The 25,370-nt window shown below is 40.4% G+C and overlaps 1 protein-coding gene across 1 annotated transcript in view; it reads left to right on the top strand.

Annotated features, from left to right (window-relative positions):
- The window catches only part of CDH7 (cadherin 7), a 335,699-nt gene that overhangs the window by 102,320 nt on the left and 208,009 nt on the right, over positions 1-25,370 (top strand). Inside the window, exon 2 of the mRNA XM_030212588.1 lies at positions 23,437-23,731. Coding sequence (XP_030068448.1) covers positions 23,437-23,731 — 295 coding nt within the window. The remainder of the gene's footprint in view (positions 1-23,436; positions 23,732-25,370) is intronic.

The following is a 25,370-nucleotide window of genomic DNA, read 5'->3' on the forward strand; positions in this document are numbered from 1 at the left end:
ACGTGTATATGAGTTACATTTTTTTCAGGATTTGTATTTCACCATGTGTCTGGTATTAGAGAGCTTTATATTGCTATTGCTCAGATAACATTAGAATCAGGATATTTTTGGTATGATGACTTCCATGAAGACATTTCTTAGTTCTGATCTGCATCTGTTGTTGAGGGGAGGTTGGATTTTTGTGAATGCAGAACATGTTTACATTTAATTCATAAAAACTGCTATACTGTGTCAATGTTATACTGTGAGGGTCAGGGATGTGGTGTGTCATATATATGAGGGTTATCCAGCAGGTGTTTACCCAACTGAAAAAAAAAAGGTTAAAAATCACTGACCTATAGCCTCAGATACCTCACTAGAATGATTTAATGACTTTGCATATTTCTGTATTAGGTATTTTAGTAACTTATGTTGGATGGGAGGTTCTGGGGGGAAGGGGCATGGCCCTTATTGCCTGGGGGCCCGAATCCCTGTCAGTCTGCCCTTCAAGCCAATAATTGTTTTCAATATAAAACTACATTAAGAAACATAGTTATCAATGCGGGTTACCATTAAGATGTCTATTTTACCAGTAACTTCTGCTACTTACTAGAATATTATATCCTAAAAGCTTGTATTTAAATATCACTCATGGCTGCTGTTTTATTAATGTCTGCCAAAATTCTAAAGAACTTTCAGAAGTACTTTACTCTCATTGAAAACAGTTGTGTTCATTTAAGAGAGGGCAAGGACACTCAGAGTGAGGTGAAAAAAGATGAGAAGCAAAGCTAAGAAAAGCTGTAATAAAGAAGCAAACTGAACAAAAAGTCTAAAATCAATGTAAAGCGTATGGAGCCAAAAGATCTTAATGCAAAAATATAAACATATAGAAAAATGTAGGCAAAGACCATCCTGCTTATTTTTGAACAAGAAGTCCACCCATCTTCCGACACAAATCGGGAGATGGCTGGCCTTCTCCTAAAGCCGGCCAAATCGGTATAATCGAAAGCCGATTTTGGCCAGCTTCAACTGCTTTCCAATGCGGAGCCAGCGAAAGTTCAAGGGGGCATTTCGGTGGGGTACGGAAGGCAGGACGGGGGCTTGGTTACGAGATGGCCGGCTCCAGCCGATAATGGAAAAAAGAAGGCCGGCTCTGACGAGCACTTGGCTGGTTTCACTTGGTCCATTTATTTTTATGACCAAGCCTCAAAAAAGTGCCCCAACTGACCAGATGACCACCGGAGGGAATCGGGGATCACCTCCCCTTACTCCTCCAGTGGTCACCAACCCCCTCCCACCCCAATTTTTTTTTTAATATTTTTGTGCCAGCTTCTATGCCAGCCTCATATGTCATACCCAGCTCCATCACAGCAGTATGCAGGTCCCTGGAACAGTTTTAGTGGGCGCTGCAGTGGACTTCAGGCAGGCGGACCCAGGCCCATCCCCCCCTACCTGTTACACTTGTGGTGATAAATGTGAGCCCTCCAAAACCCACCCGAAACCCACTGTACCCACATCTAGGTGTCTCCCTTCACCCATAAGGACTATGGTAGTGTTGTACAGTTGTGGGGAGTGGGTTTTGGGGGGCTCAGCACACAAGGTAAGGGAGCTATGCACCTAGGAGCAGTTTATGAAGTCCACTGCAGTGCCCCCTAGGGTGCTCGGTTGGTGTCCTGGCATGTGAGGGGGACCACAGCACTAAAAATGCTGGCTCCTCCCACGACCAAATGACTTGGATTTGGCCGGTTTTGAGATGGCCGCCATTAGTTTCCATTATCGGCGGGAAAACAATGGCGGCAATCTCTAACGTCAGCCATCTCTAACGTCGGCCCCAACCGTATTATCGAAATGAAAGATGGCCGGCCATCTTGTTTCGATAATAAGGTTGGGTATGCCGCTTTCTGGGCCTTGGAGATGGCCGCCCATACAGATGGCCGGCCCCGTTCGATTATGCCCTTCCATATGGCCTATCCAGTCTTCCCATTCATGCCATCTACTCTCCCTTCAACTCCCCTTAAAGATCCTATGTATTTGTCCCAAGCTGTCTTGAATTCAGATGAGGGCCCTTTTACTAAGCCACATAGGCGCCTACGTGCGCCCGACGAGTGCCAAATTGGAGTTACCGCCCGATTACCGTGTGGCCCTTGTGGTAATTCAATTTTGGTACATGCCCGCTATGCGCATCTGAAAAATATTTTTAATTTTCTGATGCACGGCAGCTACGCACGTCAAGTGGCATTTGACATGCGTAGACCATTACTGCCCACTAGGTCAATGGCTTGCGGTAAGGTCTCAGACCTAAAATGGACGTGCGACAATTTTCATTTTACCGCACGTCCATTTTCAGCAAAAAAGCGCATTTTTTTGTAGATGAACTAAAAAATAATTCTACGCTCACCCAAAACACACATCTACACTACCACAGGCCATTTTTCAGCGCACCTTAGTAAAAGGATCTGATACTGTTTTCATCTCCACCACTTCCACCGGGAAGCCGTTCACCACTCTTTCTATGAAGAAGTATTTGCTCAGGTTACTTCTGGTAAAAGGAATACAAAGAAGAAATGAGGCTGAAGAACTGGCTTGCACAGGAAAAAAAATTGAATATTGCTCTTTCCTCTCAGGAGAATGCTTATGCTATATATGTCTGACTCTGGTCTTGAAATGAAAGTAGGCCAGGGATCCAGGGTACAATAGAACCATTTCTTTTTAATAACTAATATGTAATTGAGAGATTTGGAAATCTTTAATGTTTGTTTTCCTTTATTGCATGTGATTGTGGATGGCTAGAATTGAAACCTGATATAGTTATTAGCCCATGTCATAAACCTTTTCATTCCAAAATTACTTTTGAAAAAGCGGTTGTGTGAAAAAGTGTGATATATATAACTGTTTTTCTTCTTTGACAATCCAATTTCACATTTATTTTTCACCAGTGCACCTTCAATGTTAAATTGTCATGAAGTGCTCTCCAGTCATGTATCACTGGCTTTTTTGAGTTTAACAAAGCATTTCCTAAACAGAAATTGTTCACTGTACTCAGGGTTATTTCCTGCATACCAATTTCAGTGCAGTACAGTAATATGGAGTTTCAACAAACCTGAACTTGATGGACAGTGCATCTTTTTTTTACTTCAAAATGATTACATTCTAGACTGACTTGAATGCTGTGTTTGCAGTGCTGTAACCTGTGAAGGTTGTATAGGGAAGGCTGGTAGCTGGCTGGCTGGCTTATTTATTTAGTATGGGTCCTTTTACTAAAGTGTGCTAAGCCCTAAGCAGTGGTATAGCCAAGGGGGATGGGGGCTTAGGGGCCTCTCACTTTGGGCTCAGGCCCCCTCCAAACCTCAGCACTCCTTAAATGGCTGGAAGGGATGTTGAAGCACCGCCAGCCAAAGAAATTTGCTGCTTAGATGCTCCCCTCCTCATCATGCCGCTGCAGTAAAGAGCAAACCAGTGGCGTGCCTTCAACTGCTGATGCCGGGATTCTTTGCGCATGCTCAGTTCTTGCGTGAACTGTGCATACGTGAGCAGCACCGGTCTTAGCAATTACGGGGCCCTGTACAGACCAGTTTGGTGGCCCTCTGTCCAACCTAGCCCCGCCCCCACCTAGCCCTGTCCCTTGTTGACAAGATGTGTTTTGAACATTTTTTTAATTTCAAATAAAGACAAATCAAGCAAACCTTGTACAGGAAAAACTAATTCAAATATGCACAATGCTATCATAGGAAACCTTTGCGTTTAAAAAGCAAAACCATGTGTATGTAAAGACTGGATAAATGAATTAAAGCAAATCCCCTTAATATGTAACAGTAGCAATAATGAAACTTTGATTGAATATTCACATAGCAAGCAGCCTGAGCCAACAGATTTATTTTCCACTGAACATAATTAACTTTGTATGAACTTGGCTGCTGATAGTGTCCTGAACTGGACAATACTGGCACATTTAGACTGACACTGGACAGTTCTTAACGAAGAAAACCCTTCCCTCATTAATCAATATCTTCTCTGTGAAATAGTAATAATAAAAACAAAGGTAAGTGTATTTTTATAATATACCACTGCATTCCACAAAGCAAAAGGAGCAAGTTCCCACATGTCATCTTTTTTTTCTTTTGATGTGGGCACAGGAAAAGAAAAGATTTTAAATGCTCCTAGGCTTCAATCTAGTTCATGTTTAATGTGGGATAAAATGTCATAAATAAGTAAATAAATAGATAGACACTCTGAATGTTAAGCACCTAATTCTAATAACATGATTTCTGTTTAGAGGCCCTTTACCAGGAGAAAAAAAAATCTCTGCATGAACATAATAGTACTAGGGTGTCCCTTTAACCAGCCCCTCCAAATGACATAGATATTACCTTGATTAATTTTACAGTATCCTCCCCTCCAACCCACCTTCCCACCTATTCCAGACCTCCTCCCTGCTCCCCTGGGTGTGGGAAGGTTAAGCGGATCTCCATCCCCCGTGCCCTTGTGTCGGGGGGCTGCAGATCCGCCGGACCTCCTGTCCCCATGTTGCTGTCCCAGGGTGTGTGGGGGTTTGGGGGGCACTAGGCTACTAGGGTCTTGCTGTTGGGGGGGGGGAGGGTCTGGAGGTCCCATGGACCTCCAGCCCCTGGGTTTGACAGGTTCAGGCTTTTGACAGCCCTGACACGTCAAACAAGTGCGGGATGATTGTGTGTTAGAGCATGCTCAAGCACAATCCTCCTGCACAGTACCCCTATGATCAGAGCTAATAGCGTACTTAAATATGCATGCTATTAGCTCTGATCATTGGAGCGGTATAGCTCCATGCTGCTCCGGAACTAATTTTAGGGCGCTATTTGGAACAGCATGGGACTTCTGATCATCGGCACACTAGTGCCTCCTAAATAAGAGGCAGTAAGTGCTTCCACCGGATATTCAATGCCTGTCACCAGAAGCAGCCTGGCATTGAATATTTGGCCTCACTGCCAACCGTGGGAATTAACCAGGCTTCCTCCCACTTTCTGATTATCTTCCCCCTAAGGCATTTAGGGCTCCTTTTACTAAGCTGCAGTAAGCTCAACATGGGCTTACTGTTTGCAATACAGAAGTACCGCCGGGCTACCGAAGCAGCCCAGCAGTGCTTCTCACCCCTAGCGCCATCATTTTCAGTGCCACAAAATTGTATTTATTTTTGTATTGCCAGAGTGTACGTGGTGTTAATCAGGCAGTGCCATGCACAGCCCGTTTACTGCCAAGGTAACATGGGAGCCCTTACCGCCACCTCAATGGGTGGCACTACGGACTCCCCCCCCCCCAATGGCCACATGGCAAGTGCTTTACTTGCCACATGGCCATTTCCTGCATGAACGCAAGACTTCCATTTTAACAGCTGTGGTTAATGGGGGCCTCGGCGCACAAGTAAAACATACATCGATGGCAGCTCTGGCCCCCTTTTGCTGCAGCTTGGTAAAAGAGGCCCCTTAGGTACTCACTTAGTTCACGGAGAGAGTGGTGGATACTTGGAATGCCCTCCCACGGGAGGTGGTGGAGATGAAAACGGTAACAGAATTCAAAAATGTGTGGGATAAACATAAAGGAATCTTGTTTAGAAGGAATGGATCCTCAGAAGCTTAGCAGAGACTGGGTGGCAGCACTGGTGGTTGGGAGGTGTGGCTAGAGGTTGGGAGGCGGGGCTAGTGCTGGACAAACTTCTACGGTTTGTGCCCTGAAAATGGTAGATACAAATCAAGGTCAGGTATACATATAAAGTAATGCATATGAGTTTATCTTGTTGGGCAGACTGGATGGACCGAACAGGTCTTTTTCTGCCATCACCTACTATGTTACTATATGTTACTATGTTATAGAATAGCACCTAAGTGCAGTTAAGTGCCTAACTGCTGTTTACCCCTATTTGGGTGCCTAACTTCCGTTTGAGTGCCTAAAGTTAGGTTCCTAATTTGTGGCACACAATATAGAATGTAGGAGTTAGTGTGAATGAAATAGTGTTTGTTATTACTAAATTGTGCACATCATTTTGTTATTATGCATACTGTGAAGTTAAAGCTAACACTGTACAAAATAATGAACATTATCACTCAATGACTGGATACAACATAAATGAAAAACAAAACAAAATAAATATAATGCAAATGATCTGCTTGAACATCCTAATAATGTGACAGGTGCATTTCATATCTTTCCCTTTTTGCATGTATCAGTCTTTTCAAAATATGTTTAACAATCAAAATGAAATTCAACAACAGGATCTTTACATTCAGTGGTTCATGATAACGTTTGGGAAAGCATCAAAACCTTGCAACATCTCTTTGCAGGAGAGGAGCCTTGATGTGACCTCACGAGGAAGGGAAAGATGAACTTCCATTCCTACTTGTTTTTCCTCCTTTCCAATGAGTCTTTATTCCAGTCATCCTGTTTCCCACAGTGGACTTCATGTTAGTGTCATAAAGTTTAACCGTAAGAAGTGAATATGGACTATGAACTAAAGGAGTGCTCACTCACATGGCCATTTCACCGTACGGAGGTCTTTGATGTCATGCTGTCTTATGTCCTGGCACTTCCGTTGTTGAATTTGCCAGTGATGGCTTGAGATTCATGGTGGGAGGAATGGGAGATTTTGCAGGAGAGGGAAAGGGGAAGTGTTAGATCACGGGTCTGATGGGTGAACGGGGATATAGGAGTTGAATCATTGGCCCATAATTTGGGGGACTGTGTAGTAGAAGGGACAGGATATGAAGTCTAGATCTGAGGGAGGAGAAAGATAAGAAATCTGCAGGTTTGTGAGGTGGAGAATGCTCTCTCACCAGCTATATATTGGGATTGTTGACTCCTGCTGTATATACTCTATTGTCAGCTGAAGAAACAATTAAGTCTATTGTTGAGTTTCTAAGATACTGGATCTTTGTTCCAAAAACTCACTGAAGTGTGCTTTGACAAATTTCCAAATTATTCTTAAAGCACAGAGTATATGATGTTTTTTTTTAAATCCTATTATGTGTTTGTGTTTGAAGTCTTTTGAAAATGGATCACTTAAGTTGTGTAGGCAGGCAAGAGTAGGAGGTTTGGTGAAATTGATGTAAATAACTTATTAGCAGCTTGTTGGTTACTATTTGGGAAACTGTGTATGTCAATATGACATGTATATCGTGTATGTTTTGTAGGACACTTTTTTCATAATTATCCTACACCATTTAATGTTTTTTAAAAGACTTTAATAGTTTCTATTAAAAGATTATTATATTTACAAGGTGATTTTTTCTTCCATAGGGACCTATATGGTGTTAACATTTACATTAAACATGCACTAACACAGGTATTAACTAATGTATTAACGAAAACACAAGGTATTTGCATGTGCATTAGTATTTTTGGTGGTTCTCATGCATGCCACATTCAGGGGCTCATTTTCAAAACAGAAAAACATCCAAAAAATGGCTGTGTGTAAAAGTTTTGCAATTGAGATCAACACATCGTACATGGCTTGCTTAGTGGTGCAGCTGGGGGCAGTTGCTGTTACCTGGGGGACAGGTCTGAGGTGTAGCACCAATGATATGACATATCAGGGACCTTCAAAGGCAATGATATCATAGGTGTTTGTCTCCTGAAAGGGTGGTCTCGCTGTGAACACTCAGGATGGGTTCTGCCCTGCTGGAGGGCTCTGGGTGTTGCACAGATGTGGCCATTGTTACCGTTTTTGTCAGAGATGTGGATGTGTGTGTGTCTCCATGCCAATGTGTCCTACAGCTGGCTGGGAGATGGCAGGAGACCCTGTTGAAGCTGCCAATCCTTCTGGCCACCTCTGCTGGGACCCACAGGAGAAAGTCAGTTTCCGGACATCAAGGTTGAAAACCTAGGTTTGGGGGCACCTACCTGTGGGGTACTGATGATAGATGTTTTAGGGCTATCACTGATGATGGTGGCTGCACATCACCCCATGAGTCATGCCCATAGTTTGGGGCTGCCTGAGGGTGAAGGGAGGTGTACAAACAGATGGAAGTTTCCATAATGAGGGTTGGGGACCCACTACAATGTGGAGATTTCAGGGGCACCCAGCTTGGGCCTTGAGGGATGTCTCACAGGGCATCATACTGACCTTTGGAACTGACAATGGTATATACAGTGAGTGTGGGTTAGGGGCAAGGGAGACCCTCCATTTGGGGGGGGGGGGGAAGTAATGGAAGATGTAAAGGATTGCTTTTCAACCCTGCTTTGTCCAATAATACACTCTGAAATCTTTTGCCTTTGACCGAAATTAGCTTTCCTTGTAAATACAAAAACAAGTTGGAATGTGGAAGATAAGGCACATCTCTGACCAGCTCAGTTTGTGCAGGAGGGAAACAAGATATGCTCGGAGTTCAGGAGATGAGCCACCTGTCCAGTGGTTTGTTTACTTGGGCCAGAAACATGTGACTGCATCCTCATGTATAGTCTTGTAATTTTTCTTAGCTCTGAACATGAGTTCTAAGCCTTATAAAAATGGGGGCTTGTTGCAGCAGAGTTTTGAGGCTCATCTGTGGGTAGACATATCGTGCAGAGGACTTGTTCCTGATCATAAGGAGACTTCGGGTTTTCGCTGCAACAGGCCTCCCAGCTGATGAGATAAGGGTCTGAAATTCCTGACCAGTGATGTTGTATGTATAATATGTAAATATCTGTCTTATAGCTTTCTTTTAGTTAGATGATTTAATCATTGTATATATATATATATATATATATATATATATATATATCTTAATCATTGTAGATTCGAGCACCTCTAACAAAGGTCTCATTTACCTAATATGAATCCAAAAGAATCCACAGTAATTATTGAGTAGTCTGTGTCAGTGAGACAGGCTGTAAATCCATAGCAGTATAGGGGGCAACTGATGCTGTAATGGCCCTCTGTGGTCAATGTACTTTCCTTCATGAGCACTGCTTTGCAAGGTGCGTATTTAATGCAGGGGTTAGGGCTATGTGCCCTGAATGCAGGGGATGTGGGTTTGATTTCCACTGTGAGTGTGTGGGGTTGGTGTTTTATTTTCACTGCCGTAGTGGCTGCAATGTACTAGATATGTGTGTGTGACATGTTGGGCACTTTTGTATTCTTTGCTGGACAATGCTTTCCATGTCATCTCATAGATTAGGGTTGGTTTTTAAACATTTTCCAATAAACATATACTAAATATGCAAATACCCCAATTTTTTTTTGTTTTGTTTTAAAGACATTCAAATAATGGTAAATGAACTGTTTCCTTCGTGTGTTATTGGCACTGTTTCAGTCATGGTGTTGGGGTCCATATGAGAGAATCCAGTTCCCTCCTTCCAGTAAAGAGGGTACAGGTCTAGAATGCTAGCATTGATTTTAAAAAGCTGCTATTTGCCAGTGTATATCCTCTGGAATGTGGGCATGGAAAGGGTGTGACTAAGGCATAGTGTGAGTGTGCCCCCAAAATAGACATGTATTTCCCATGTTACAATGGAAATCATGTTTTTAAAAAGGTATTCCCTCCAGCTTTTGCACCTGCTATGAGGCATGTGCAAGAGCCATCTCCCAGTTTAGACTCTATATCTAAATGAAGATGCAAGTATAAAAGCCAATAGAACTAGTTTAACCTACCTAGTCCCGCCTGATATCATTATCCAACCTTCACCTCTCTGACAACCCCTTTAGATCCCTGATATAGCAATGAAATCCTCCACTCTTGGCACTTGGATGAGTGGCCTAGTGGTTAGAGTGGTGGACTTTGGTCCTGGGGAACTGAGGAACTGAGTTCGATTCCCACTTCAGGCACAGGCAGCTCCTTGTGACTCTGGGCAAGTCACTTAACCCTCCATTGTCCCAGGTACAAATAAGTACCTGTATACAATATGTAAGCCGCATTGAGCCTGCAATGTACAAATGTAACAAAAAAATCTTCATGGTTTCTAGTAGGAGGTAGGTATGATCCATGGATTACTGGGAATCCCCTCTGTTCCAGCCACTAGAAACCAGTGAAATTCTCATTAGGTAGGTCCCAGGGAAATGTCCAGGGAATTGGGGGTTTGTCTTGGGTCTGATGGTAAAGGGGTCTTGATTGGTGGTCAGGAGGTCTTGAAAAAAATGGGGAGCTTGTCCAGGGGTCCAGGGTTTGGGGGATATTGACTGATGAGGCAGGGGTGATTCCACATAGAAAATTTAAACACTGGCTCTTTTACAACACCCTGGAACACAGGACCGCATTTTAGTGGCCTGATGATCTTTGGCAGCTCAAAATCGGTGTTATTTTTCTATGAATAACACAGCTTGCAAAGTTCAACACAAGCTGCATTATTCAATTTGCATAATAATGAAGTCATTTGCATGCATTTTAATGCTTTGCTTCTCATTATTATGCAACCTATGTTGACTTGAACTAAATTGCTTCATGATAAAATAATGCATGATTTTGCTGTTTAACATGCTTTAAGAGGCAAATATCATATATTCACTTAATCCAAGTCAGTAACTAACCCCCTTCTCTTTTCAGTGTCACAATGTTAATCATGGCTTCAAACTTTACAAGTAACCAGTGACGTTTTCCATAAATGACAAATTATGATCATTACAATTGCAAACTGTTAATCATTACCACACACCTTATATTTGAACCTTCTTTCAGTTTGTATAAAGGTTTGCAAGGGCGGGTTGGGTTCTTAATGTACGTGATATGTGTCTCTGATGTTCTTTTAAATGTTGTAATCAACCCCAGAGCAGTAAAATAATAAAACCAGTACATAATAAATACAAATAAGGAATAACATAATTAATTTATTGTGCTCATTATTGAGCTTTATAGATCATTAGTTTGTTGCACATTTTATCTGACAGTATTTTTGGGTAGAGACGTTCTATCATTTGGAAGAGTTGTTCTAATAGGATATTGGATAATCTTCATGTGCTCATCTGAGAGAGCAGTTTTGTGTGCCCTTAATGCAACTTATGGCAAAAACTTGGCTTTGCTATGCTTTTAACATTGTCTTATAATTGGTGCAATAAATTAATTCTAAATTATTCAGTATTATTATTATTATTATTATTATTATTATTATTATTATTATTATTATTATTATACTTCTCCTATTTGTTGGGTTGGATCAACCTTGTCTGGACTTGTCTCAGAAAGAAAGCATAATATAAATTATTAAATAAATTAAAAATGGCAAACTACGGAGCTGAGCTAAAATCCAAGATGGCCGCAGTCTATTGAGGCGCTGTGAATTGCGTTTCATAGTTGTTTCCATAATGCCTAAACGAAGGGGGAGAGTGACAGCCAGAGCCCCGCTACCTACTCCCTCCTTACCTGGTCCCATGGACCGTTTTGCTCGACCGCAGAGAGTTGCTTTGGAAAGCGGGACGCTGCCAGTAGGGATGTCCGGCGTGTTAGGAGACTCGGTCTCCCCTGGATTAGACACCACTCTCAGCCCCGCTATGCGGACTCCGCCTCCCCAGCCGGTTGGAGCAAGCTCCTTTCTTGCTGACTCGATGGGGTCTCCCAACGAAAGTGGCGTGGACCCGGAAGAACTTCGAGTGGAGGACTCGCTTTCATTGCAAGTTGGAGAGACGCTACCACCGTTGAATGCGGGGAGAAGTACCGAAGGACAGAGCGAGATCCATGTGATGGCGTCTGAGAGGTTTGAAATGCCTAAGGAATTAATTGTCAAACCAGAGGAGGTAACTTTAGATAAACTATGGGATTTAGTTTCTGCCTTGGGACATTCTTTCTTGAAACAGGCAAATGAAACTGTTCCAAAAGTGAATTTATTAGAGAAATATTTAAGAAAGATGGAGGAAAAGACTAAAGAAATGGATAGTAAAGCCGAAAAGGTTGATCAAAGGATTATGAAATTGGAAACATTACAACCTCTGATGACAAATGACTTGACTAATCTTAGAAAAAAAAAGGAAATCTTTGATAACTATACTAAAAGTCACAATTTAAGATTTGTAAACTTTCCCAAGATAAAGACTGTTCCTCCTCTTGATATGTTAAAGAGATACTTGCGAGATATTTTGAATATATCAGACCAGAATTTACCACCATTTACTTCTGCTTATTATGTCCCAGGAAAGGAACTGAATCAAATTCCTGAAAACTCCAATAGATGTATCTCTTCTGCTTGAGACTTCTGATTCCGAATTAGCAACGGCGGCAACCTTGGTTGCTACCGTTGCGTTGTTACCGGATAAAAATTGGATCTTCCGTCTTTTCTTCCGTAACAGAGAAAAACCCTTTTTGGGTTATAAGTTATTATTATTTCCTGATGTCTCTAAGGAGACAAGGAGACGGAGGAAACAATTCTTGCTCCTTAAGTCTGAAATAATACATTTGGGGGGCACCTTTTTTCTAAGGTACCCCTGCAAATGTATAGTAAGACTTGATGGGAAGAAATATGTGTTTACAGAGCCCGCACATGCATCAGCTCTTATAACTTCGGTAAAAAAGGATAAACGCTAAAGGAATAAGCAATACACCTCAATAGAATTTGCACTAATTTAATTTAATTTCCTGAATTTGTTTTTTTTTTATTTTCCTTGTATTCCTGAATCTTGGATTTCCAATTTATGGACTTGAGTATTAATAACTTCTTAATAGATTGTTAATCTTTAATGATATATGTTTAATTTTTCTTTTTATGTTGCTTTTCCTACCAAGATGTTTTCTTGAAACGTTTGATGAAACTGAATAAATAATAAATAAAAAAAAAATGGCAAACTACAATAATTTAGTTTTTGGATAACCAGGGATTGATCTAAAATAGCTAGAATAATGGAACTTACATAACCATTCCATCAATGGTGTCTTTATTGAAAACCATTTTTAGCTACTTTGGCAATATTGGGCTCAAAGGTAAACTCAAGGGCAAATTAAAAAAAAAAAACAAATTGCAAACCTGGTAAAGCTGTGGTTTACAAATGTACAGCGATTTTGATTTTGCTGGATTTGAGTGTAATTGGTTACAGGGGCATAACTATCATTGAGGGAGACTAGCAAAATGTCTACGGCCATCCAATTGTAGAGGCCACCTGCTGTTCTCTGCTCTCTGACCCCACTATCTGCCTTCCTCAACCAAACTACCCTGGGGTCCAGTATTATTTTCTTCCTCCCCTGTGTGGGTCCAACACCTTCTTCTGCTCCCCTGCATTCCCTGCAACCAGCAGAGGAAGAGCAGCACCATCAGGGCCTTTCCCCTGCAGTGTTCCAACTTTTGTGATGCCACTTCCTGTAGGCAGATGCTGCAGAGGAAAGGCCCTATGTAAAACAGTGCCTCTGCTAGCTGCATAGGAGAGCAGAGGAGTAGAAGATGAAGTTGGACTAGAGAAAAATGCCAAACTAATGCAAATTTCATGCTGGGGGAGGGGGCAGACAGAGATGCCAAACCTACACTGTGTGAGGGGGAGTTAGAAATGCTGGACCCATACAGGTTGAAGGAGAAGATAGAGATACTGGAATATTAGACCTGCATAGGGGTAGGAAGAGAGAGAGACTCAAACTAAACAGGTGGTGGAGGGAGGAGAGATGCTGGACCAATGGATACAGAGAGAGAGAGAGAGAGAGAGAGAGATGCCACACATCAGGGTAGGGGTAGCAGAAGAGAGGAAGAAATGCTGATCCCAGGGTAGGGGGTGCAGGAGGAATGGAAGAGAGGAAAGAAGCTGGACACAGGGAAGGAGAGGGACAGGGACACAGAGAAGAGATGCTGAGCATGGAGAGAGCATGGAGACAGGTAAGCAGTGGGGCGATGCTAGGTAGGATGGATAAGTGATGCAGAGGAAAGATGGATGGTGAATATAGCAAGGAAATGTCAAAAGGAGAGAGATCCTAGACAGAAAGTTAAGAAAGAACAGAAAATCAGAAGGGAGACCATGAGGGGCATAATCGAATGGCGCTGGCCATCTCTATGGGCGGCAATCTCCAGGGCAGGCACCGTAAGTGGGCGGAGCCAACCGTATTTTCAAAAAAGATGGTCGGCCATTTTTTTTCGCTAATACGGTTAGGCCCAGCCAAATGAGTTCGCCGGGTTTGAGATGGCCGGCATCAGTTTTCGGCCATAATGGAAAATAATGCCGGCAATCTCAAACCCGGCCAAATCCAAGGCATTTGGTCATGGGAAGAGCCAGCATTTGTAGTGCACTGGCCCCACTCACATGCACAGCATTTGTAGTGCACTGGGCACCCTAGGGGGCACTTCTAAAAATTATAACAAAAAATAAAAATAGCTCCCAGGTGCATAGCTCCCTTCCCTTGGTTGTTTAGCCCCCCAAATCCCCCCCAAACCCACTCCCCACAACTCTACACCATTACCATAGCCCTAAGGGGTGAAGGGGGGCACTTACATGTGTGTACAGTGGGTTTGGAGGGCTCCCATTTACCACCACAAGTGTAACAGGTGGGGGGGGGGATGGGCCTGAGTCCACCTGTCTGAAGTGCACTGCACCTACTAAAAACTGCTCCAGGGACTTGCATACTGCTATCAGGGAGCTGGGTATGACATTTGAGGCTGGCATAGAGGCTGGCAAAAAAAGGTTTTTTGTTGATATGCATGCAATAACACGATGGTGTGTAGTTTGCTGGTAGTCAGCGGTGAAATTGGGGCAGAGCCATGAAATGGGAGCCTATTCTATAATGACATCAGGGCACCCAGAAGACCATTATAGAATACTAGCCTAACTTGGTATCAGCGTCCCTTACATTTACTCACAATCAGACCAGCCAAAGACCTGGCATGACTGCAGTCACATGAATGCAGCAGGATCATAAATGACTTGCACTGTTCTGTAAGTCACATGTGTAAGTGGGAACCCAGCCCATGCGCCACCCCTCGCCTGCCTATGTGTATGTCCCCTTGCAATTATGCTCTATGCCATTTAGCGATTGGGTTCCCTGCTGGTACTTTTGCTATTATTCTGTACATTAACCTGTATAAAGAACACATAAAAGTGGATGCTAAGTTGTAGAACTGCCCTTCACAGGGACAGTTTTATAAACTCACACATATATGGCCACATACACACTTTAATGGCCCCTTATAAAATTCCAACTGGTGTTGATATGCATGCAATAACACGATGGTGTGTAGTTTGCTGGTAGTCGGCGGTGAAATTGGGGCAGAGCAAATGCAGAGTTTGCAAATATTTGAGAAGATTATAAAACACACCAATCTGCACACATTCTTGTATAATTTAAATGGGGACATTTATACCTGCTCTCTAGATGGAGGAATGTCCTTGCTTACAAAATAGGTTCAGTTTCAGCCACTTATGCTAAAGTCACAGAGGATCTTAAGCAGGTGAATACTTACCTTCTTAAACCAGGCATCCTGTTTACAATTGCCCTTGTTTGGCCCAAGAAATAAATAAAGCCAATTCTCTGGGTGCCATACTTACGTCTGCTGAAACCTGGTGTAAATCCCAGAACCCAAGTTGGGTGCACTATCCCATTAATCTATAACACTGCTTGTGACTTTTTGGAACACCCCTGACCCCTGACCAGCCCATGCCCCCCCAGAGCCACACCCACTTTTTGGTTGCATGCTAAGGGATTTAGGTGCCCAGTGTTATAAAATATCACACAGCCAGATATGTGCACAAATCCTACTTGATGCTAATTAATACTAATAATTGCTTGCTAGCATCCAGTTATCCAGCTCGTTAGCCAATTAAGTTACATGCACTCGGAAGTGCACCAAAATTTGGATGCCCAAATCTGGTTGCCATATATAGAATCCAGGGACATATGCATAAACAAAGTACAGAGCCTTGCAAAAAGTCTTCACACCTTTTACATTATGTTGTCTGAAGGCATAATTCAGAATCCATTTAAAGAAGAGTTTGTTTCACTGATCTACATAACATATGCTACACTTGCAATCTGACAGAACAATTATATAAATATTCAAAAAGTAAGTAAGCAAGGAGAAGAGAACATAATATCTTGATAAAGTCTTCACATACAATTATTAAAAATATTTAATTTATTAACATATTTAACTACATCAAAGATCAAAGCAGTTTACAATAATTAAAATAACAAGGACACATATTAGAAAAAAGTAGTAAAAGTATATCCAAACACCCAAGATTTCACTCTGAGAAAATAAAACCCAAATACTAAGCCACACTAGCAGTTGCCATGCGGCAATGCCGACAGAGCCCATTCAAAGTGAACAGGCTATGTCAGCATTAGCGCATGGAAGCCACTTGTGTGGCTTAGTAAACGGGGGGGGGGGGGGGGGGGAATAGTACGTCAAGATATTTAACCTAACCTAGAGTCATATCTGGCTAAAACACAATACTTGGTGGAAGTCCATTTTGGAGAAATAACAGTAAGGAGTAATTTAGGATTAGTGACTACCAAATTAGCATAGCAGGACAGTGCAAATTGTTATCCATTCCTCTTGGCAGAATAGTTCAAGCTCTTCTGTGTTGGTTGGGGATTATCTGCACTGATTTTCTATCTCTGAGCTTTGATCTGGCATAACTGAACCATGTAGTGTATGCAACTTATAGAATCCTATAAGGTGCATGCGTTAAGTAGGAAACATACCCACATCTCCCCTATGTTCCACCCACTTATACAAACTCCTTGCAGCTTTGTGCTATAACACTTAAGCACTCTCTTATAGAATAGCACTATGGGTCGGATTCAGTAAATGGAGCCCAAAAAATAGGCACTGGGAAAAATCAACGCTCAGTGCTATCTATAATGGGCACTCCAGGATGAATTTAAAACCTGGTGTAAGTTCTGGTGCAATTTGGGCAAATTCTATAATACTGCACATAGTTTATTGGAATCCCCCCTTCCTATAGCTATGCCCCTTGTGGGCTGCATGCAAGATCATTATAGGTTCACTGCCAGACCCATGCAAATCCAAATTAGTGCCAATTAACTCTACATTATGTTGACATTTGTACCCCACATGTACGTCTAGAGTTCATTGTGGCTTACAGAATAAGATAACTGGACATACCCAGGAAAATAGCAATAGTCATACTGAAGCCAAAACTCATTATCATCAACATTAAGCCATATACTTCCTAAACAAATAGGTCTTCAATAATTTGGGAAATATACCATAATTAGGTTGTTACATATAGAGAGACGTGGTAGCAGTGTTAGTCCACTTTAAAGGTAATCAATAGAAATAAAAGAAAACAGTGAAAAGAAAATAAGATTACACCTTTTTTACTGGACTAACGTAATATATTTTTGATTAGCTTTTGGATCTGATAAAGAAGGGTTACCTTTGAAAGCTAATCAAAAATGTACTAAGTTAGTCCAATAAAAAACGCATCATCTTATTTTCTTTTCTATGTTTTCTTTTCTTTTATTTCTTAATTTCACATGAAAGCTCATTTGACTACTTAGCAATCTGATATGGGAAAGTAACTGAGAAGAACTTGTTAGCAGCCAATTATTGATTATTGGCAACTCGTTAACTAGTTCATTTGTGAAATCTCAGGATCACGTACAAATTTGGGTGCCATTTATAGAATCAAGGGGTTAGTGTACATGTGCATGTAAGTGCTAATTAGGGCACCACTTTTATGCAAAAGGAACATGTAACTGCATGTACCCAGATATAGAATTACCTTCTATGGGGGTAATTCTACACCCATCTCATCTAAGTCCTCCTCATTCTCCACCCATTTATATGACACTCTTGCACACATTCTTTACATTTACATGCTATATAAGTTGCATGTGCCCTGCTGGCACTTTTGCAAGTAAGTATACACCTATTTGCATGAGTGCTAGTATTCTATACATTTACGTACACAAGGGGCTCATAAATGTGGCCGCTTGAATTATAGAATTATCCTTTACACAGCACACAACCCCCCTAATTCTATAAAGGTCACAAAATTTGAGTGTAGAAATTTAGGCACATTCCTGATTTGAACACATAATTTAATAGAACAATGAGCCAATTAGTGCTAATAATTGTTTTTTTTAACAATCAATGATTGAGAGCAATTCGATTTAATTACTACTAATCATTTCTATACTAGATGTACAAAGTGTACACACATTATATGCAGGTACTTTCTCTGTCCCTAGTGGGCTCACAATCTAAGCTTTATTGTAGCTGGGGCAATGGAGGGTTAAGTGACTTGCCCAGAGTCACATGAAGGTGCAATGAGAACTGAACCCAGTTCCTGAAGATCTAAGTCTGCTACATTAACCATTAGGCTACTCCTCCACTCTAATTGGGACTTACCCAAGTAAAGTAAGGCACAGGATCCGCACTTAAAATTTACATGCAGTTCCAAAAAGGGGGCAGGGAAATGGGAGGGTCATGGGCATTTTGGGGTGAATCAGGGGTAGAGTTTTGAGTTATGAGCGTAATGTAGAATAATAGTGCTCTGTACATAAATTTAGGCACAGGCATTTGCACCCCTGTTCATGTCTACTGATTTTCATTGGTGGAAATGGCCTGTACCTAAATTTATAAACCACACCAAAAATGTATAAACCACACCAAATTTTAGGCACAGCTTATAGAATACCACTTACATGTTTTTTTTTTCAGTGCCAATTTTTAGGTACCATATATAGTACCTAGTCCAATATGATCTTTCTTCAGCAATGACTTTCTTCTTGTTACCTTCCAATACAGGCTATGCTTATGGAATAATCTTGAAATTGTTCAGCAGTCAACATTTTCCCATTTCTCATCTAGAGACCTATGTAGTTTTTGTAAAGTAGTCTTAAGTCTTCCTCAACAAGTTCTTAATCCATGTCTATTGATGTGGAGGAGCGGCTTGATCAAAGTAGTGTTTTGTTGATACCAAATTGTTTTCACTTCTAATAATGATGGGCATGAAAATATTCCAGGGGATTTTCATAGACATTGCCATATAGTCATCCTTTGAATAATTTTACCCTGAAGTTCTTTTGGTAATCCATGTTCAGCATATTTAAACCTTTGTTTCAAATTCACTTCATACATCAGAAATAGCTTGATTCTTAATCCAGGATTATTCTAATCTGGTCTTCTATTGTGATAGGATACTGTTGGGCTCTGTTTAACCTTTAATTGTCCTTTTGAAGCAATCTTTGAAATCTGCATTAAGTTCTGATCACTGTATCTCAAAAAAGATATAGTGGAATTAGAAAAGGTTCAAAGAAAAGTGACCAAAAGGTAAAGGGGATAGAACTCCTCTCATGTGAGGAACGGATGAAGAGGTTAGGGCTATTCAGCTTGAAAAGAGATGGATGAGGGGATATATAATTGAGGTCTACAAAATCCTGAGTGGTGTAGAACAAGTAGAAATAATTGATTTTTTACTCGTTACAAAAGTAAAAAGACTAGGAGAGAGTCAAGGAAGTTACATGGAAATACTTCTAAAAAAATTATGAAGAAATATTTTTTCACTCAATTAATAGTTAAGCTCTGGAACTCTTTGCTGGAGGATGTAGTAACAGAGGATAATGTATCTGGGTTTAAAAAAAGGTTTGGACAAGTTTCTGGAGAAAAGTCCATAGTCTTCTATTGAGACAAACATTTGGGAAGCTACTGCTTGCTCTGGGATTGGTAGCATAGAATGTTGCCACTATTTCGGATTCTGAAAAAACACAGAGAGGGAAAAAAAGAAGGCAAACCCACTTCCGAACAAATCAAACAACAAAGAGAAGGAAGGGGAATACAAGCACAAGTGGTAATGCAAAAAACACTGGTAACAACCAAAGCATCCTACAAAACAAGATACCAAAAGATAAAGAGGCATTAGATGGACATGTAATGGGTTATCGGACCTCTTATATCCCCAGCTATTTTAGATCCTAGCTCCTCTTTGATGCATCAATCACTTGCCTCAAGGCCTTCAGCGTCTGTTTCAATTTTAGAATTTTTATTTTATTCAAAATATGTCAAAAATCAAACAATATAATGTAATATAAAAACATCAAACATGTGATAACATTCTAACAGCTACTTAACTCAAAACCACAAATCGTGGTAACAGAGATTAAGTGCTTAGCAGTTAAGAAAGACCTGCTCTTTATGTGGCCTATTTTAACCACTAAATATAGCCAGTTTGGTGCTGAATATCTACACCTAACCAGCTATTTATTTTATTTTATTTATTTATTCATACTTGTAGCCCACAATTATACAAAAACAAGTTTCAATTCAATGTGGCTTACATTTAACAGCAGTTAGAGATTACATTGATTCAATTACATTTATAAGGTTGGATGATAACTGTGTTTTACAGTGGTTGGCAAGATCACTATTAGTGCATATGGAACAGTCATTGGGTTTCTGGAGAAGATATATCTTAGTTCATTTCCTATATGAAATGATACATTACAGTTAGAGGTTGTGTTGTATATTGTTTTTTCCAGAATGATTAGTGCATATTTTACTCACAGAATTTCCAGAAGAGGTAGGTCTTTAGGTCTTTTCTGAATTGGAGGTAGTTTGTGGTGCTTCTTAAGACTGTGGGAACTGATTTTCACCATTTTGAGCCGAGGTAGCTAAATCCCGCCATGTGGTGGACTTGTATCATATGTTTTTGCAGTTTGGCAAGTGAAGTAGTAGGTAACCTCTGGTTCCTGGGTGTGCATTTCTTGTTGATAATTTGATCATGTCTAGCATGTAGTCTGGTGACATGCCAAAAAGTAAATTGAACATGATTATACTGGTTTTGAAAAATAGTCTGGCCTTGATCGGCAGCCAATGTAGCATTATGAGTAGTGGAGTCGCTCTATCATATTTTGACTTTTTGAATAAATATCTCACTGCTGTGTTTTGGATGGTCTGCAATGATCGTAGTAGGTTTTCTTTGCAGCCTACATAAGCTGCATTACAGTAGTCTAGTTGGGACAACATCAGCGTCTGTACTATAAGATGAAATGACTGTCTGGGGAAATAGTATCTGATTCTTTTCAGTTTCCATAGTGTTTTGAAACTTTTTTTACATGATTGCAGCAACTTGGTCTTCAAGGGTCAGATGTTTGTTGAGGATGATAAATACTAGTGTTTTTATTTGTGCTTTGATTGTGTAAGATTGTTGATCTATTATGAGGTTTTGGTAAGTAGTGGGATTGTGCTGACTGGATAAAATCAGGAGTTTGGTTTTTGTCTCAGTTCAGTTTAAGTTTGACAGTTGTGACCCAGTTTTCCATGTGATTGAGTCCTTTTTTGGCCTTATCCAGTATCTCTGTGATGCTGTTGTTGAAAGCTATGTAGATGGTGACATTGTCTGCACATATGAATGGGTTTAGACCCATTTCTTTCAGTTTCTTGCCAAGTGGAGCCATCAGGACATTGAATAATATTGGTGATAATGGGGAACCCTGAGGGACCCTGCATTCATGCAATATACCTGGCTGTCTCCAGCTGAATATCTGCAGTTATGAGCTAAAATGCTATGCAATAGGCCAAGAGCTGTCCCTGGCTGATTTAAATAGTTTTGAATATCAGCCAAAATGTTTTTATTATGCTGTCATGATGGAAGATGTCAAACAATTCAGTTCAATTAATAGTTTTCATTTATGATCTTTAAACCTATGGAACATGCACAGTATAGAGAAGCAGAGGACTGGAATTTTAATGGGACTGGAATATACCATATTTTTCGGACTATAAGACGTACTTTTTTCCCCCAAAATTTGGGAGGAAAATGGGGGGTGCGTCTTATAGTCCGAAGGTAGATTTGGCTGGCTGGCTGGCCGCCCGCCCTCCGAGTTCGCCCTCCCCCCGGCTCTGTCACCACTTCTCCCTACTCACGTCACGCGATCTTTCCTGGTGGTCTAGTGACGTCGGGGCAGGAAAGAGCCCCCTCTATCCTGCCCAGCGCGCTGCTCTCCATCCTCCTGTATGCAGCCTGACAGTCTCGGCGAGATTCAAAATGGCCGCCGAGAATTGAAGTCGATCCCGAACTCGGAGGGAGGGATTCGGACAAGACGCACCAGAGCACCTAGGTTTTAGAGGAGGGAAAAAGGAAAAAAATTTTTTCCTATTTCCCTCCTCTAAAACCTAGGTGCGTCTTATGGTCCGGTGCGTCTTATAGTCCGAAAAATACGGTACCTATTACAATCTCACTTTAATTTTCTCACCAGTTCCATTAATTTCCGCTATCCCCCTATTCCCCTACACATGCTAACCTCTTCCTGTGTGTACCTTACATCTATACAGTACTAATTATATGCAAAATGCAAGGCAGATATTTTGTACAGATTGATTTCAAAGCACCTATCTCTAAATAAAATGATGCATAATGTTGGTTATTGATTGCATGTGCTAATACGTTATGCAGGGCACTAAGGGGTCCTTTTACAAAGCCGCATAAGTGTCTACTTGCGCCCAACGTGCACCAAAATGGAGTTACTGCCCGACTACCGCATGGCTCTTGCAGTAATTTCATTTTTGGTGCGCGTCCGATATGTATGTCTGAAAAATATTTGGCACACGTAGGTCATTACTACCCAGTTACCACGTGAGTCAATGGCTGGCAGTAAGGTTTTCAGACCCAAAAAGGACGCACGGCAATTTTCATTTTGCTGCTCGTCCATTTTCGGCAGAAATATTTTAAAAAGGCTTTTTTCACAGGCGTGCTAAAAAATGGATCGCTGCATGCCCCAAACCCGTGCCTACAGTACCGCAAGCCATTTTTTAGCACACCTTTTAAATGGACCCCTTAAACTGTTGTTTATGAAAGGACTTCTGTATCAGATATTAGAACTGCCTCTATCTGATCTCATTCCAAATGATGCATTCAACCACTGCTAAAATTATTCATGCTGATACAGTATAAGACTATTTAGGGATTGTGTGATAACACTGCAGTGATAAAGGAACCCCCTTGAGTAAAAGGAGTTTTCAGTTCCATAATACAGAATCTATTTTCTGATGAAAGAAAAATACACTGGATCAAATGTGATATCCACATTGTATTATACAATCATTTGATTAGCCTTTTCCTTTATGTTTTAAAATAGTTCAGTGCAAGTTTCACTGTAATAAGGGCATTGTACCTGTAAAAATAGATTGCATCTTAATTAAATACATGCTCTTTTATCTATGCAGATGTAATTTAATTAAGATTAATTGGAAGAAAACATATTGAAACAGAACGGCAGCATCTCTTTCAGGTAGAAAAAAATGGATATAGCTAAGTTTTCTGATGTCTCTAAACTCAATAAAACTTTATAAATACAGCCACATTCTATAAAACAAGAAAATCCTTTGACAGAAAGAACCACCATTGCAAAATGACAGAAAATACATTTTGAGATAGAATCGTTTGCAGAAAGAAATGAAATTGTCTTGCTCATATGTGCCAGTTGACAGATTCTAATAGCGCCTTACATGCCTGTGCAATAAACATTCAGCTGATTCATCCAAGAATAATAAAAGTCCATGTCCTGGCGTATAGCAAAAGAATTATTTTTACATATCTCTATGCCACTGACTCTTTTAAGTTAATCTCCTCTCACATCAATTTTTCACCAGCTTCACTCTGATGTTGATAAAGGAGACGGCGCTATCAAGTACATCTTGTCAGGAGAGGGGGCGAGTTCCATCTTCATTATTGATGAGAACACGGGGGATATTCATGCTACAAAGAGACTGGACCGTGAAGAACAGGCCTACTATACACTGCGAGCCCAAGCCCTAGACAGATTAACTAATAAACCAGTGGAACCCGAATCAGAGTTTGTCGTTAAAATCCAGGATATCAATGACAATGAACCCAAATTTCTGGATGGGCCTTATACTGCTGGAGTACCAGAAATGTCAGCTGTGGGTAAGTTTCAAATGTATTTATATTTGTTAGGACAGCTCATCACCAACCTTCAAGGATCTCAAACAAGTCAGGTGTTCAACAAATCTCTAATGAATATGTATGATCTGTATTTGTATACAATGGAGGTTGTATACATGCAAATCTATAGTATCTCATACATATTCATTAAGAGTATCCTGAAAACCCAATTTACTGATATAATCTTGAATATTGTATTAGGGGTCTTTCTGGATTTACATTTAATGATGCAAGATCATATAAATAAACTGACCCAGGGATTTTTTTTTTATATGTTAGACATGTTAAAATTATTTTGCACTTGATCCTCTGAAATTATTAGTTCAAGCTATTGTGTTGTCTGTTTTAGACTACCGCAACCTCATGTATGTCGGCGGCACTGAACTTTCTTTTATGCGCTTACCAATTTTGCAAACTGTTGCAGCTAGACTACTTTTACACACAAATCATACAGAGAGAGTAACCCCTCATTTAATGAAACTTTGTGGATTATCTTTTCATGTTTGTTGCCTTTTAAAACTTTATACGATGGTTTATACGATTTTGTATGTTCTAGCCTCTAGTTATTCGCACACCTGTCTTTTGCTGCCAATTTTTTGAGACAATCTTGAACAACTTCTGCCTTACTACTTCACTTCCCTTCAGCTACTCACGTTGGATACAAAAAGTATTTTACTGCATTCTCCTTATACCAGGCCATAAAACATTTGAATTCTCTGTCATCTGAAATAAGATTGGAACAGATTTACCTGAGGTTTAGGAAATGGCTGAAAACGTTTCTGTTTAAAAGTTTTTAATTCCTCAAATATAATTTTTATTTTGTGGAATTTGCATTCATCTTTGGATTGCTTTTATCCTGTTATACTCTTTTGTAATTTGCTGTAAACCATTTGGTAAGATGCGGACAATAAGTATATGTATTATATTGCATTGCACTGTAAATATTAATTCCAGAATTGCAAGATGACAATCGATTACTTTGGATTAGCAAGTCACAGTGATTTGGGTCTCTAGTCACATCCACCATTCTCTCCTTTTCCACCACAGCCTTGCTTTTTTCTCCACCATGCACATAAAATAACCCAATTGAATTGCTTTGTTTTTACTGAACATCAAAACTACATTGTTTTAGAATTAGGTGATTTAGTAGGTTGGAGCATTAAACAATTAGCTCTAGATACTTAATTTAATTCCTGGCTCAGTACCAAATGGATGAGCTGAGAAAGCACTATTAAGTGAAAATTGCTGCTTTTTGTGTTTAGGGTTCTTTCTTTCTGGTTTCCTGACTATTTTGTGTTCTATCAATGGATTTTAATTGTCTGTATCTTTGAAAGAATGAATTCCTATATCCCTTCTTGTCTTGAAATTACCTGGAAGAGGGCAGAACACTTTCTTCTCTTTTGTTTGAACACTTGATAAATTGTTTGTGTTCTGGTCATGCTGGTACTGATACAGAATCCATAATCTCCCGAGTGAACACTTTCCTCTGAGAGTCCAGGGCAGACTACCATATTAATCTGTTTATATCTGTAAAAGATATAGATTCACTTCCGTCTAGCATTTCAGTTCAAATTTCAGACTCATTCCCTATATCTTAATCAATATAATTATTAAGTAGTGA

This window comes from Microcaecilia unicolor, chromosome 1, assembly GCF_901765095.1.
Source record: "Microcaecilia unicolor chromosome 1, aMicUni1.1, whole genome shotgun sequence".
Lineage (NCBI taxonomy): Eukaryota > Metazoa > Chordata > Amphibia > Gymnophiona > Siphonopidae > Microcaecilia > Microcaecilia unicolor.